A 14772-nucleotide genomic window follows, 5' to 3' on the forward strand; every position below is an offset into this window, starting at 1 on the left:
TCACCTGGTTTAGCTGGACAGTCAAAGCCATTCCCAGGGTTAGGCGACTGTCGCACGCCAAAAGCTTCTAAATGGACCTAATCCTCTGCACTTTGTGCGTGTGAAAACAGTCATCAAGAGAGGCAAGCTCCTATTGAGAAAGCTGCAGAACATAGAAATCACCTGCCCAAACCCACAAACACCAGACTAGAGCCAGCAGCTACATAAAACAAGTTTAATATCCAATGGGAGTGCACAGAGGTCGTGGTGCATCCAACTGTTCAGGGGGGGGGGGGCGCGAGAAAATCACATCTAGGGAGCCATGGCCCAGAGAATGAACAAATCAGAAGGAGGCAGGGAGAGGAGGAAACCACTTTACACCACGCAAAGGGAGCTGAAGCTGGGTAGGGAGAAGAGAAAAAGAGGAATAAATACATATTTGCCAGGATGGGGGAAGGGAACACACAGTACCAACACTGTCCAGAGGCAGGGAGGGACCAGAAAGTTGCATGCAGTGACCTGGGTTTAACCCGAATACAATCATTATCCCCTAAAATTAAAAAAGGGGGGGAATACAACTCTTCCAACTTCCCCCAGCATGGAAAAGGAACCTTGCAACAGAAGGGGTGTTTCAGAGGAAGGATGGAATGTTCTGTCCGACTGGGAGACATCCATGGAATAAGCAGCAACATTACTAAAAAGCCACCCTTTTGAAGCTGCCAAGGGCCGGGGCAGGGGGCACACATGCACATGCTCCCCTTGGCTGGAAAGAGCAGGCCAAACCAGGGGAAAAGGTGCACGGGCAGCTTTACGATAGCAGTGGTCCCAAATTTACTGCGGCAGCAGCCTGCACCAACGACCATCAAGCCCTAGTCCGTTTTCCAGGAAGGGAGAAAAACAGTAAGGAATTGGTGGGGCTCAGGAGAGGGGCATTATCAAGGGCTCCAGTGCCATTTGGTCAAAGAAGTTGGAGTGCAAATGATTCGAGTCCATCAGCAGCATTAAAAAATCTAACCGTTCTGGGCCACTCATGAGGATGCTGTTAACATGGCGACTGATTTGGGGAGGGAAGAGCAAGGAGGGCGTTCAGTATTGCTGCAATCTCAATTGTTGCCAGCAGGGGTCACTGTCCAACAAAAAATATACAGGGACAGAAAGAATACAAATGATTGGGGGGGGGGAGAGAGAGAGAGAGAATGAAGTAGTAGCACTGCTCTGCCTCCAGAACATTGCCCCAATCTGGGAAGAGAAGGAAAAAGGAGAAAAGGGCATTTGATCACCTGCAGACCCATTTCCTAGAATGCCCCCTCCTTGCGCTAATCGGTCTCTGTTCCCTCCACCCCCCCCCCGCACATATTGCAGATGCAGACACACACACACACACACACACACACACACACACCTTTTAGTCCCCGGCTTCACCACCTAGGTCCCTCTGCTGCAACCCAAAGCGCAGCACACAAAAGCAAGAAAGCAGCAGCTGCCACTGAGTATTGGTCACCTCCAGTCAAAAAAACGAGAGAGAGAGAGAGAGAGAGAGAGAGAGAGAGAGAGAAAGCTTCACAGACCACCAAGAAAATACAAAACTGACCAACAAAATAGAAAGGGAAACAAAAGAGAGAGAAAAAGAAAGGCCACAGAATCGGCACCCAAACCCCCCACTTGCCCCAACCCTCCCACCACACCCATATATTTTATTATCTCTCTATATATATATATTTATCACACACGCACACGCACACACACACACACAGAGACCGTGCAAAAAATCCTGGCAGAGCCAGAATATGAGAGAGAGAGAGAGAGAGAGAGAGAGAGAGAGAGAGAGAGAGAGAGAGAGAGAGAGAGAGAACCAAAAGTTAACCCCTACCCACCCCAAACCCCACAGCAACCGGTGCCGGCAAGGAAAAGCAAACCCAATAGGGGAAAGGACGTTGGGTAGGGGAGAAGGGCGGAATCAACCCATAATGGAACCAACAAGTGAGGGGGCTTCGCCCCACCGCCACCCCTCCACTCATTTCTTGTTCTTCAGCTGGTTGGCCAGCCAATCCAAGCCCTCGTAGAGGCCATCTCCGCTGGTGGCACAAGTGGCCTGGATGTACCAGTTGCGATGGCGCAGCGAATGCAGGCCCAGCTTGTCCGTGATTTCTGCTGCGTTCATGGCATTGGGGAGGTCCTGGGTGGAGAAGAGGAGGCAGAAAAAGACCAGAGAGTTCAACTACCCAAGAAGAAATGCGGGGAGAGGAGAAAGAGGAAGCCAGCCTCAAAGAGGCGTCCTCAAAAATCAATTTAGGACCCAATGTGGGTTTGAGCCAGAGGCAACTGACCCAATGGCGTTCATGTGGCGGGAGCATTTCCAGATATTACAGACCTGGTAAGAAGTGTCCATTTTTGCTAGAGGCACCATCTAGCTGCCCCTTCCTTCCTTCTTTAAGCCTCCTAAGATACTCTGCTAGTTCTTCCTACAGTAGCCAGACTCCATACGGGAAGAGCTTGAAATGCCTGCCTGGCGATGAAGCCCTCCGCACCCACCAACTTTTCAGATTTCATCAAGCGTTGCCCACAGGTTCTGCCTGCTCTGAACTAAAAAGTATGTAAGTTAGTAAAATGGCTACCAAGGTAGTCAAAATTGAAACCGATGCCACCCGTGGCTGCTCCTGTAAAAAACTTCTGCTGCCACCTGCCAATGGCTTCTTCCACATGAGGCCGGTTGAGGGATCATCTTATGAGTTGTGGTTCCCCACCTCTGGAACTCTCACCCAACAGAGGCTTGCCTAGTTATCTTTCACATCCCATTTTACTCTCCCAGACTTTTGAAAGGCGTTATAAGGACATTTACAAGCAGGTTTTTTTGTTTTTTAATGTTGCTTTAAATTGTATCAATATTATTCTCTTGTTTACTTGGAAAACCCACCTGAAAACTAAGATTGAAGGGTGGTATATAATTGTTTTTAAATACTATTTTGCACAGTTCATTCTGCTTCTGCTATTCACAGGGAGGAACAAATGGAGTTGCTTCACAGAAGAACTGATGCATCAGTGAAAAGAACTCTTACTGAACAACTCCTTTGGACCCCTTTGATGTAACCCCCACACTTCCTAGTCCATTATTGCAATCCAAAGGGCTAGAAATCCAGGAGCTGGGGTTCTTAGGAAACAGAATTCAAAGCTCATACCACTATCTTACATGCACTCCCACAGAATCACAGTGCACACGCAGCCTTGAATTATCCATGCACTTATTTTTGCAGCCACAAAAGCACTTGATTCGTTTTGCTCAGTCTTGCACCCAACAAGTAGCTTTCCTTCTGAACAGCTATTACCAGTAAATCCTGCTTCTGCCTGCCTCTGCCCTAGAGCATGGGTCAGTAGCACCTTGTTACTGCACTCCCAAGACAGTCAAATGCAGTCTGCCAGCAGGCCAATATGTTACCGTGCGTTCCTCGTCAAATCGCAGTGCCAGAGGCATGTCTGCTTACCAGAGGCAGGCAGGCAGGCAGGCAGGCATAGAGACCTAGATCAGATCAGCCCATCAAAGTGGCTCAACTGACTCCCCACCAATCTCCGATGTTCTGGAGCACCCCACCTCCCACTCTGGACCAACCTGTTTGTTAGCAAAGACAAGGAGAACAGCATCTCGCAGTTCATCCTCTGCCAGCATCCGCATCAGCTCCTCACGTGCCTCGTTCACCCGCTCCCGATCATTGCTGTCCACCACAAAGATCAGACCTGAAAGCAAGAAAGGCTGAGGATGAATGGACACAAGGTATATGAGGAGACAGACAGACAGACAGACAGACAGACAGACATCTTGCAAGCAAAGTATGAGGATGTGGAGTGGAAATGGGATTAAAGAATGTGAGACCTGTGTGTATAGGGAGGTATACAAATTTAATAAATAATGATGATGATGATGATGATGATAATAATAATAATAATAATAATAATAATAATAATAATAAAGAATTAACATGTGAGGAACTCTGGAGACTGCAAAGGGCAGGCCAGCTGCTCAAAAGATCTAACTACCTGGAAAGGCAGAAGTAAGGATGCAAGCCAGTCCAACCCCATTTTTTTCAAGAGAAGATGGGAGAAAAATGTTACCCAATGGAAACTCACAGCCCTTCCTCTCAAGGAGAAGTGAAGTCTCTTAGAAAAATCTCAGGCTTCGAGTGGCCTTTGCAACCACACAGCCTTATCAGCAACTCTGAGAGGCCTTTTCTCTATGCAGAGAATTTTTTTAACTCCCTGCCCTGCCTTGCCCTACCAACACATACACACAAAGAAATGGAGGGATGGGCTTGTTTTCAAACTTGAAAGGTAGAATTCATGTCCCAAATGAGCACTCCAGGTTTTAAACAGATCTCTCAATTGTCCAGGGGCATTGTCTGACTAAAAGCAAGCAGCACACGTTAAACCAGTGCCAATTACCCCCCCCCCCTTCAGCAAGGCCCCCCCATGCAAGATGCTGACGCTCAGGAATACAGAGGCTGCCTGATAGCTTCAGAGTCTTGACTGTATGGTCCCAGAGTTATCATACAATGCCAGCAGCACAGGGCTGAAGTTCATCCAAAGTCTCATGCTGTCCAGCTCCACTTGCATCCTACCCCAGGCCACATTCTCACTGTACATTCAAAGCACTATGTTAGCACTTTGAAAAGCCTTTCTGAGAGTTCTTAGGAAACCCTAAGAAGTACAATTCCTAGAGTCCCCTGTGAATTGTGTCTAGCTGTTAACCAGAAGGTTGGTGGTTGGAGTCCACTCAGAGACGGCTTTGGGGCAGGACTAGGGTCGCTTCCAACTCTACAATTCTATGATCTCTGGAAACTGTAGCTTTAGGACGGGAATAGGGCTCTCCTAACAACTCTCAAGCACCCTCAACAAACTACAGCTCCCCAAATTCTTGGGGGAAGCATCCTTAGGAAGAACTTCCTGACAGTAAGAGCTGTTTGACAGTGGAATTTGCTGCCAAGGAGTGTGGTAGAATCTTCTTCTTTGGAGGTCTTTAAGCAGAGGCTTGACAGCCATCCGTCAGGAATGCTTTGATGGTGTTTCCTGCTTGGCAGGGGGTTGGACTGGATGGCCCTTGTGGTCTTTTCCAACTCTATGATTCTATGATAATCCTCAACAGCTCAAAATAAGCCACTGCAAATGAATCATATAATTGTAGAGTGGCAAGGGACCCCAATCTCAGCTAAAGAATGCAAGACAGATGGCCATCCGACCTCTGCTGAAAAACCTTTAAGGAAGGACATACCACCCCCTCCCAAGGGAAGTTCTCAGCCACACAGTCCTGCTGACGCTTTGCTTGCAAGTCACTTTGTTCCTCTTTGGAATCGTGAGATTCACACCTCAGTGAGAGAGACACCTGCTCCTATTTAAACACCCTGGGATGAGAGCAACAAAGCACTCTGGCCAAGTTATCTCAAGACAACAAATCAGGGGGTTCAACTGAGTCCGGGGGTTGCTGTGCCAAAGACATCCCAAGGGTGAAAACAAGCCCAGAGCCATGCCAACCTGGAAGGTGATGGGCAGAGAGAAGCTTGGTAAATCCCATACCTTGGGTGTTTTGGAAGTAGTGCCGCCACAAGGGCCGTATCTTGTCCTGGCCGCCAACATCCCACACGGTGAAGCTGATATTCTTGTACTCCACCGTCTCCACGTTGAACCCTGAAGAAGAGCAGCAGGTTCAGAACCGAGTTTAGCATGACAGGGGACTCAGCCCTCCCTCTGAGCTAGAGAAAACCAAGCATTCCACATTTAAAGACAACACACCAAGTATTAGCATGATTTTGCATAAGCCCCAGAATTAGCAGGCAAGCCTGTCTTGCTTCCAGTTCTAGTTCTGGCTTCAGTTGACAACAGTGTGGCCATTAGAGACTCTATGCTGCTGCATGGTTCAACCATTTTTTGGTGCTCATTTTATGCATTGGTAATGCCAGAGAGGGATATTCTAAATGTTTTGAATTGTACTTTGGGAACTGCCTCAAGATCTACGGATGGAGGGCGGTATACGAATTTAGTGATTAAAAAAACCCACCACTTTATGAGGCAAGATTTGTTCTCAACAAATAATTTGGCAAAATTAAATCCAAAAGGGATCTTAGTTTGTTCTTCAGGCTTCACCAGTATGATGCATTCACCAGTGAGCATGTTACCATGAAGAAGATTAAGCACTTGTTGACCAAATCACTTGTTTCCATGTAGAACCTCAGCTACAGTCCAACAGGGGGTTGAAGAAACCACAGGGTTGTATCCAGTGAAGACACTGCACAAACAGAACTTCTGCTTGTGCAACGGAACATATCCTACCACTCCTCTCTCTGTGTGCCCCCCACATCACCCCAAAATCTGCCCTGGGGTCTGTTTGTCCCTTCAAAAAGCTCCTCTGAAGCAAAGTGGGGGCAGGTATCTTGGGGGGGGGGCACACAGGGGACAAGAGGAAGAGAAAGTTATTTAGTGCGAACAAGAGCCATTCTGCTCATGTAATTACCTTGTTGAATTTAACCCATGGGCTCCAATGTGACTAACTCTTTAAAATATTCTGAATAATGAGTCACCCCTTCCAACATAGCTGGATAAAAATCAGATGGTGCAATCCAGGGAGCACTAGTGCTCCGCAATCTGTTTCCTTCCACAGCAGAGGCACCGCTGGTGAATGGAGGTGGCGCAGCAACAGCGCATAACCAATTGCACTCGTAATAACCTCACAGAGGGGGCCCCACCCCAATTTTCCTCGTTTCTGAGCCATTAACAACAATGCTATAAATGTTTCCAAGCTTCCCTTTCAAATCCATAAAACCAGCCATGGTTTTTTGTTTTGTTTTTTTGTTAAAGGTTGAGGAAAGACCAAACCAGCCAGTCCTGTTGTGATCCCAAGATTACAGCAACATATCAGAGGCATAATTCATAGCCGAAATGGAATTTCTACATTTGAGGAGGAAGGTACCTTTGGAAACCAGCTGCTGAGGGAAGGTTGTTCTCCCCCTCCTGCCCTGGCCAGCCGCTGGTGGACCAGAGAAACCTTTGATCTACCTGGGCTTTTCTTAAGTTCCCGCGGCTCCAATGGGCTTCAAGGTAAATGTGCTTATGAGAAGCGCAGAAGCAACAGCCATCTCTGCTTAAAGCCTGCCAGCCAGGAATTGAGTGCGCTGGCAGGATTCTTGTACCTGACCAGGAACAAGAATCTCAACTGCTAGGGAGACCCTGCCCCAGTAAGGTGCCTTTCCAAAGCTGGAGATGGAAGCTTGGAATGGCAATAATCAAATTTGGGCAAACCGCTGGCATGGCAGGCATGTTTACGAGTTCTCCTCTGGATCTAGCGGCTCCTAGTTCTGTGAGTCACGCTAATTAAGCCTGCTGTGTGTTCCGTCAGGGACGGAACGGACTAGTACAAATGACAGATAAATTGCTTTAACTTAGCAGACACCCCTCAGCACACCGCTTTCTTAGAACTGGGACTCAATCCCAGGGGCAGTAAGGAAGACGGGGTGCAATGGGTGTACCATGGGGGAGCAAGGTGCTTGCTAACACTGCTGCCCTGAAGGGACAGCCTATAGCCTGGCTGCAATTCAACCCTTGGAAAGGGAAGCAGGAGGGAAGCAAGAGACTGTACCGATAGTAGGGATGGTGGTGACGATCTCTCCCAGCTTGAGCTTGTAGAGGATGGTGGTCTTCCCAGCAGCGTCCAGACCCACCATGAGGATGCGCATTTCCTTCTTGCCAATCAGGCTCTTGAGCAGGTTTCCAAATATGTTCCCCATGGTGGCAGGTTCAACAGTGCAGGACTTGGCTTCTTCTGTCCAGTCGGTGTCAAAGGACAAGTCCTGTGACAATGGAGAAGGGCTATTAGTTGGAGGAATGGCAGCTCACAGTAAGAACAATGCTCTTGAGACTTGCCCATCGTGGATTTCCAGTCTCTCCCAAACTGGAGCCTGTCAGATGTTGTTAGACTCCCAACTCCTACCATCATCGCTAGCCAGCATGGCCAATGGTCAGGGTTGATGGGAGCTGGAGGGCACCAAGCTGGAGAAGACTGGAGCCTGAAGCAATATGATGAGTTTTGCACCTTCCTTTAAGGCTGGGCTCACACACGCAAGCACAGGACACCTGGCCAGATTCAGCAGCCAATTGTTGAGTATACTGTACAGTAAACCAGGGGTGGCTAACTTGTGGCTCTCCAGATGCTGTTGGATTCCAACTCCCATCAGCCCCAGCAGACATGGCCAATAGCCAGGGATTACGGGAGTTGTAGTCCAGCAACATTTGGAGCAGGGCTGTCTCTAGGCCCGGGCTGGGTGGCGCAAGGCGCCAGGGCGCCTGGCCACCAGGGGCGCGGAAGGGGCGCCGAACGGCTGGTGCCTGGGAGCAGCTGCTGCTGGCGCGTGCGGCCATTGAGCTTCCTCCATGAAGCAGAATCAGCGAGACTCCTGCCTAGAGTGGCACCATGCGCCTGCTGCCACTCTAGGCAGGAGTCTCGCTCATTCTGCTTCATGGAGGAAGTTCAATGGCCGCGTGCCACTGCCGCGTCCCGGAGCGGCCGCTGGAGGGAGGCGCCAAGGAGGGGCCAGTCCAGGGCAGGAGGCCGAGCAGCCCCCTCTGCGGGAGTGGGCTCTGCGCCCAGGCAAGGTGGTGTGCGCTGTCCAGGCTCCGCCATCCTCCATCTCCACCCCTCAGAGGATTCTTGCACCATGGCGCTGGATACCCTTAAGACATTCAGGGAGGCTTTTAATGTTTAATAGATTATTGTGTTTTATTTTTCTGTTGGAAGCCGCCCAGAGTGGCTGGGGAGGCCCGGCCAGATGGGCGGGGTATAAATAATAAATTATTATTATTATTATTATTATTATTATTATTATTATTATTATTACTGATTTGGAGGGCTACAATTTCCTTAACCCCTGCAAGAAACACAGACTCCACAGGAAGTGTCAAGGAGATAGTGAAGTGCTTCCTGTGGTATTGAATCTGCCTGGCGGCTATTCACACACACAGGGTAATTTGATGCATGGATCTAAGACTCCATTGCACGGGTGTCAAACACAAGGCCCGGGGGCCAAATCCGGCCCGCCAGACCTCGTCATGTGGCCCGCCGAGCGCCCCAGCCAGTGGGACCCAGCAGCGGGACCTTGCCGCTGAAGTGCCGCGCCGACAAACAACTGGGGGCGGGGGGGGGGGGTAGAAAGGCGGCCGGAGCAGCGCTGCGTGGAGCACCCCGAGCCACAGCAGAAGGAGGAGGCAGCTTGCCGGGTCAGCGCCCAGCAGCGCCGCACGGAGAGTCCTGAGCCTCTGGGACGCAGCAGTGCTCTGTAGCACTTTGAATCCTCCTCCTCCTGCCACGGCTCGGCGCCTGGAAACGGCTGCTGCTGCTGCTGAAGCACAGACAAAGCACCCAGCAGCGCCGTATGGAGGAGGAGGATTCAAAGTGCTACAGAGCACTGCTGCGTCCCAGAGGCTCGGGACTCTCCGTACGGCGCTGCCGGGCACCGACCTGGCAAGCCGCCTCCTCCTCCTCCTCCTCTTGCCTCACCTCCTCCTCCTCCTGCCGCGGCTCAGCCTCATGAATGTGAGCTCAGCAGCAGCTCAGCCTCACAAACGTGCAACTCTGAGGCTTTACGCACGTCTCCTAAAACGGACACCCGCTGCCTCACGCTGCACGGGAAATGCTTTTTGCCCCTGGGTCCCTTCGCGCTCTTTTCTGGCGCTGAATCAAGGCGGCGACCCCCCCTTCCCTTTCTTTCTTCCTCTCTCTCGTTCTTATTCTTTCTTTCCCTCTCCTTCCTTCCTTCTTTATCTGTCTTCATTCCCTCTTTCTTTTTCTTTCCTTCTTTATTCCCTTCCTTCTTTCCTACTCTTCTTTCTCTCCCCTCTTTCCTTCCTCTCTCCCTCCTGCTCCCTCTTTTCTTTCTTCCTTCCTTCCTTCCTTCCTTCCTTCCTTCCTTCCGTCCGTCCTTCCCATCTTTCTTCCTCTCCCTCATTCTTATTCTTTCTTTCCCTCTCCTTCCTTCCTTCTTTATCTCTGTCTTCTCTCCCTCTTTCTTTTTCTTTCCTTCTTTATTCACTTCCTTATTTCCTACTCTTCTTTCTCTCCCCTCTTTCCTTCCTTCATCTCTCCCTCCCACTCCCTCTTTTCTTCCTTCCTTCCTTCCTCCCTCCCCTCCCCTCCCTCTCCCTCTCCTCAGAAACATAGGATGCTGCTTTATACTTCTGGCCCTTAAACCCTGGAACTAGGAGAACAGCTCCAGTGAGTCAACCTCAGCCAGTCCCTTTGGTGAACGGTGGTGGCTCACTGGCAGAACATCTGTCCTGCATGCAGAAGGACCCCAGCATCTCCAGGTACCAGTAGCTCTGCAAAGCTCCTGCATGAAACCCTAGCGAGCCTCCACCACCCAGTGCAGTTACCAAAAATCATTTTTCAATAAATTGTACAATAATTGTACATTTGAATATCTACTTGCCATTATTCTGACTATGCTAGTTACAGGTAGGTAGCCGTGTTGGTCTGGATCGAAGTAAAATAAAAAAATTCCTTCAGTAGCACCTTAAAGACCAACTAAGTTTTTATTTTGGTATGAGCTTTCGTGTGCATGCACACTTCTTCAGATAACTGAAGAAGAAGTTATCTGATAATCTGAAGAAGTGTGCATGCACACGAAAGCTCATACCAAAATAAAAACTTAGTTGGTCTTTAAGGTGCTACTGAAGGAATTTTTTTATTTTACTTCTGACTATGCTAGTTATTAGTTACATTATTACAAAAAACAGTAATAATTGAATGCAGTGACAATAATTTATGATAATAAAGAGTGGACACATAGTCCTACAGATACAACTGGCCCTTTGAGGGTGACCAAACTGCTGATGCGGCCCCCGATGAATTTGAGTTTGACACCCCTGCTCCATTGGAAACCTCTTTCGAATGGAATCTTCTTTCAAGCAGGAGGAAGGCTTTGCTGAACTGAAAGCCACACCTTCTGCAACTTAAGCCAGCCCTACAAATGAATATCACAAAAGTTAATAACTGACTACAACATTTTCACACAGCCCACCCACACAATTTTGTTTTTCATTTGTGACACTACAACTGCCTGAAAGGATATTATGCCAATTCTTTCTCTCTTCATCAAGACCCGGCCTGTCTTCTGGAGGCAATGCTTGCTTACCAGGAGGCAAATGGCTCTTCAAAAGCCCTCCCTTTGATGGTAATGCAAAATTATTCCCACCTGAAGATCTTTCATGCAGGCTAAATAAAGACCCACTCTAGTCACAACCAGACCATACATTCAAAGCACAGCTTCCCAAAAAGAATCCTGGGTACCAAAGTTTACCAAACCCCTCACAAAGCTACAATTCCCAGCACCCTTAACAAACAATAGTTCCCAGGATTATTTTCTGCGGGGGGGGGGGGGGAGTCATGTGCTTTAAATGCGCATTGAGTGTGCTTTAAATGTATAGTGCGGATGTGACCATAATCTTCTCTTACCTTTTCAATGAGCACCCTTTTCAATGAGCACCATCTATTTCTACCCCTGAAGAAGCTCACAACTTATAACCAACTTGACGAATGCCACAAACATACAAACAGCAAGGTATGATGGGGTTCTCCCATGTCTTAAAAGAAAAGTACCATTTCACAAAATTTGTCACACAATAAATGGATACTATAACAGGCAAACTGGACAGTTTCGAAGTTGCAATTGCCATCTATCCGTAAGCAACCCCAACCAACCAAGGGCTCCATTTTATTTCTAAACAGGGGGTGGTGTTTAAAACCAGAAGTTTAAACACAAGGCCATACTAAATTCAAACCCAATTAATTTTGAGCCTCGTAAAGTTTTCCAGTTGAAAAACATCAAGAAAACAGAAATGCTGCACACCCTCAACCCCCTATATTGAAAAAGGCTACTTTATAGTCAAACATTCACAACAATGTTGAACAAGCATGTTATGAACCATTATTTCCTCCATGCAGAAGAATCACATTACCCGACCACCACCTGAACTTCTAGAAAATTCAGATAAGCATGAGCACCCCCAGATTATGATCAGAGTATTCCTGATCATATCTAATGCCCCCACAGTTGTGTTACTTTCCTCCAGAAATTTCTTTCCTTTCAATGAAGAAGATCAGGCCCCTACAGTTTAGAAAGGAGACGGCTTGAGCAAGGCAACTCAATGCAACTGGCCCAGCCCCAGCCCCCAGTTGCCAAACTAGAAACTAAAGACAACTGTGGCCATAGGTAACAAGATAAAAAACGCTTTATGACTCTGTATGAAAAGGCTTTTGTTTTATGAACCTTTAAGGAATGCAGGCTGTTTGAGACAAAGCATTTGAGTACAAAATTTGTTTCCCAAGCCCTACCATGATTCTTACAAGTTGTGGAAGAGGACAAAGTGTGGAAGTAAGGCAGGCTCTATATCCGCTCTGTATCATCAGGCAAAGGTTGAGGAGGGGGATAAAAATTATCAACTGTCCCCAAAATTTCTGAAGTTGAGTCACATGGGATGGGATCAAGGCACTCACACCTCTTTTCTTCACCATGTACATGAGGTTAAGTTGCTATCATGTAACAAGCAAGCGTAAAAAGCAACAGTAAAAGCAAGCATAGCTATGCTGGAATGCTACTAGTTTAAGACTAGGGACTACAACTCCCAGCATGCCTTAGTAGGTGGAGGTATGCAGTTCAGCAAGATGGGAAGTGCTTCAACATCAGATGATGTGGCTATGTTTGGGGAAGAGTGCAATGCCTTCTAACCTGGGTAAATGGGTTATCGCTGCTGTCGCTGCCCAGAAATCACCTAAATTCCAGTGTCCCTATATGGAAAGCTACATTTGGTGAGTGAAGGATCCCAAGCAGGCCTCATGTGAGATGGGGAACAGTATCCTGATTGAGAGCTAGCGCTGGGGGCAGGGTGGGATCAGCATCCCAGTGTCAGCAGAGACCTATAAGGGATCCTTTCTCCTGCGTCACAATAATGAAAGGCAAAACAGAGGGAGGGGTGAAAGAGAGCACACGTGCCAGGCACTGCCCGTCACATAAACTGAGCCACATATGGCAGCATTCATCATTGCTAGACAGCTCAGTCGGAAGCCACATCCACGGAGTTAACAAATCAGGACCCACGAAGTCTTCCTGCAATTTACCTTTACCTTTATTGCCCTTGCCATGAGATCTGGATGATCTGCTTCAGGCTTTGAAACAAACACAGCCTTGGCCTAAGCCACTGTGATCTGCTTCTTTCCATAATAATAATAATAATAATAATAATAATAATAATAATAATCCAGGTGTCTTGTCCCTTGATTTAACCAGGAAGCTTTGTGCGTGGGAAGGCGCTGACACATCCCAAAATCCTGCTTCTGCCGGGTGCTACTGTCACCCCCTTCAGCCGAGAAAAAGTAACCGCGTTTCCCACAACAGCTTCTCAAGGCCCAGGTCGCCTCGCAGGCTCGACTAGCAGGATGCCCCAGGCCAGGTATCACTTGGGGGGCGAGCCCACAATGGCGCTCGGCCTCGCTCCTGCGCCTCATGCCTTCCCACTCCGTTGCAAGCCCCCATTCCGAAGCCTTCCTCTCCAGCGCTCAAGAGAGAAAGAAAGCACGACGCCTGTCCTCGCCGCCGCGGCCACCCACTCGAATGCCAGCCAGCCAGCCAGCCACCCACGCGCGCGCACGGAGCCCGCGCCTCTCCCCGGCAACCTGAGCCCTGAGCTGCCACCGGGCCTCGCCAGCCGGGCGCCGCCTGCTGCCCCCCCACCCGCTGCAGCGCAAGGAGCAAGCCTGCCAGGCACCCCCTCATTGCAACGCGCGCGTTCTCGCGGGGCTGCACGCTCCCCGGCACTCTCCCCCTCCTCAAACCCCCGCACCCCACCCGGGATTGCGCAACCCTATCCGCTCCCCCGTTTGAATATTGCAACCCCCTGGCCTTCCCTCCAACCGGGCAAAAGCGGAGGTGTCCTTGCAAACGCGCGCACCCACCGCAAGAGCCTCTTCCCGCTGCCGCAATGGCCCCTCGCGCCTCCAGCCGGCCTCCGCGGGAGCCCGGCCGGCCTGCTTCTATGGCGAGCAAGCCGCGCTCCGTCCTCCTGCAGGCGCTCGGCTCCCCTCCTCCCCGCCCGCCCGCCCGCCCGCCCGCCCGGCGAACGGGGCCCGGGCGCCCACCTGCTCCTGCTCCTGCTCCTGCTCCTGCTCCTGCTCCTGCTCCTGCTCCTCCTCCTGCGCGCGCCTCCGCCTCCAGCTGCCCAGCTGACTCTGCACTCCGAGTCCCGCTTGCCAGCCGGAAGCAGCAAGCAGGCAGGCCCGTGGACACGACGCTCTCGCGAGAACGCGCAGCACACACGCACACAAAAAACCACCTGGGGGCGGCGAGTCTCGCGAGATGCCCCGCGCCACCATCTCCATGGTAGCAGCTGAAGCGGCGGTGCATGTGGGCAGGCAGGCCGGGGGAAGCGGCTGGGCAGGCGGGCGCCTCGGACGGCAGGAGCCACAGGGGCGGCAGAGTTGGAAGGGATCCCGAGGGTCATCTAGCCCAGCCCCCTGCAATGCAGGTATCTTCCGTCCAACGTGGGGCTCGAACTCACAACCCTGAGATTCAGAGTCTCGTGCTGTACTGACTGAACTATCAGCACTCACCTTTTGTTCTTCTCAACTGGGGTGCAAGATGATTTGCCCCAGGATCATGGCTGCATTTTGGAATGCACTGGTTTTCATGTTATGTCCCAGATTATGAAGCCCAGTCAGGGCCAGCCTGCAGCAGCAAAAGGGATGAAGGAATGGGCCTTAGAGAAGCACAA

The 14772-nt window shown here is 50.0% G+C and overlaps 1 protein-coding gene across 2 annotated transcripts; it reads right to left on the reverse strand.

The window, feature by feature from the left end:
- Nucleotides 1-200: 200 nt before the first annotated feature.
- ARF3 (ADP ribosylation factor 3) lies at nt 201-14260 on the reverse strand. 2 transcript variants are annotated; one of them, XM_035102872.2, is made up of 5 exons: nt 14141-14260; nt 7595-7805; nt 5539-5649; nt 3584-3708; nt 201-2155 (listed from the first exon to the last, which is right to left on the reverse strand). In XM_035102872.2, exons 2-5 carry the CDS (start codon nt 7740-7742, stop codon nt 1994-1996), a joined length of 546 nt encoding a protein of 181 aa, XP_034958763.1. In that variant the 5' UTR covers nt 7743-7805; nt 14141-14260; the 3' UTR covers nt 201-1993. The 2 variants fall into 2 exon arrangements, with proteins under 2 accessions (XP_034958763.1, XP_034958770.1); XM_035102879.2 differs by lacking the exon at nt 14141-14260 and adding an exon at nt 13958-14058.
- Nucleotides 14261-14772: the final 512 nt, after the last annotated feature.

Source organism: Zootoca vivipara, chromosome 2 (genome assembly GCF_963506605.1).
Source record: "Zootoca vivipara chromosome 2, rZooViv1.1, whole genome shotgun sequence".
Lineage (NCBI taxonomy): Eukaryota > Metazoa > Chordata > Lepidosauria > Squamata > Lacertidae > Zootoca > Zootoca vivipara.

Bases quoted from the DNA above. Each gene is read 5' to 3' on its own strand.
- ARF3 (XM_035102872.2), bottom strand. From the start codon at position 7,742: ATGGGGAACATATTTGGAAACCTGCTCAAGAGCCTGATTGGCAAGAAG. The intron at 3,709-5,538 runs GTATGGGATTTA...TCTTGCTTTCAG, and splicing joins CTACTTCCAAAACACCCAAG to GTCTGATCTTTGTGGTGGAC. The intron at 2,156-3,583 runs GTTGGTCCAGAG...TTCTCCACCCAG, and splicing joins TTGTCTTTGCTAACAAACAG to GACCTCCCCAATGCCATGAA.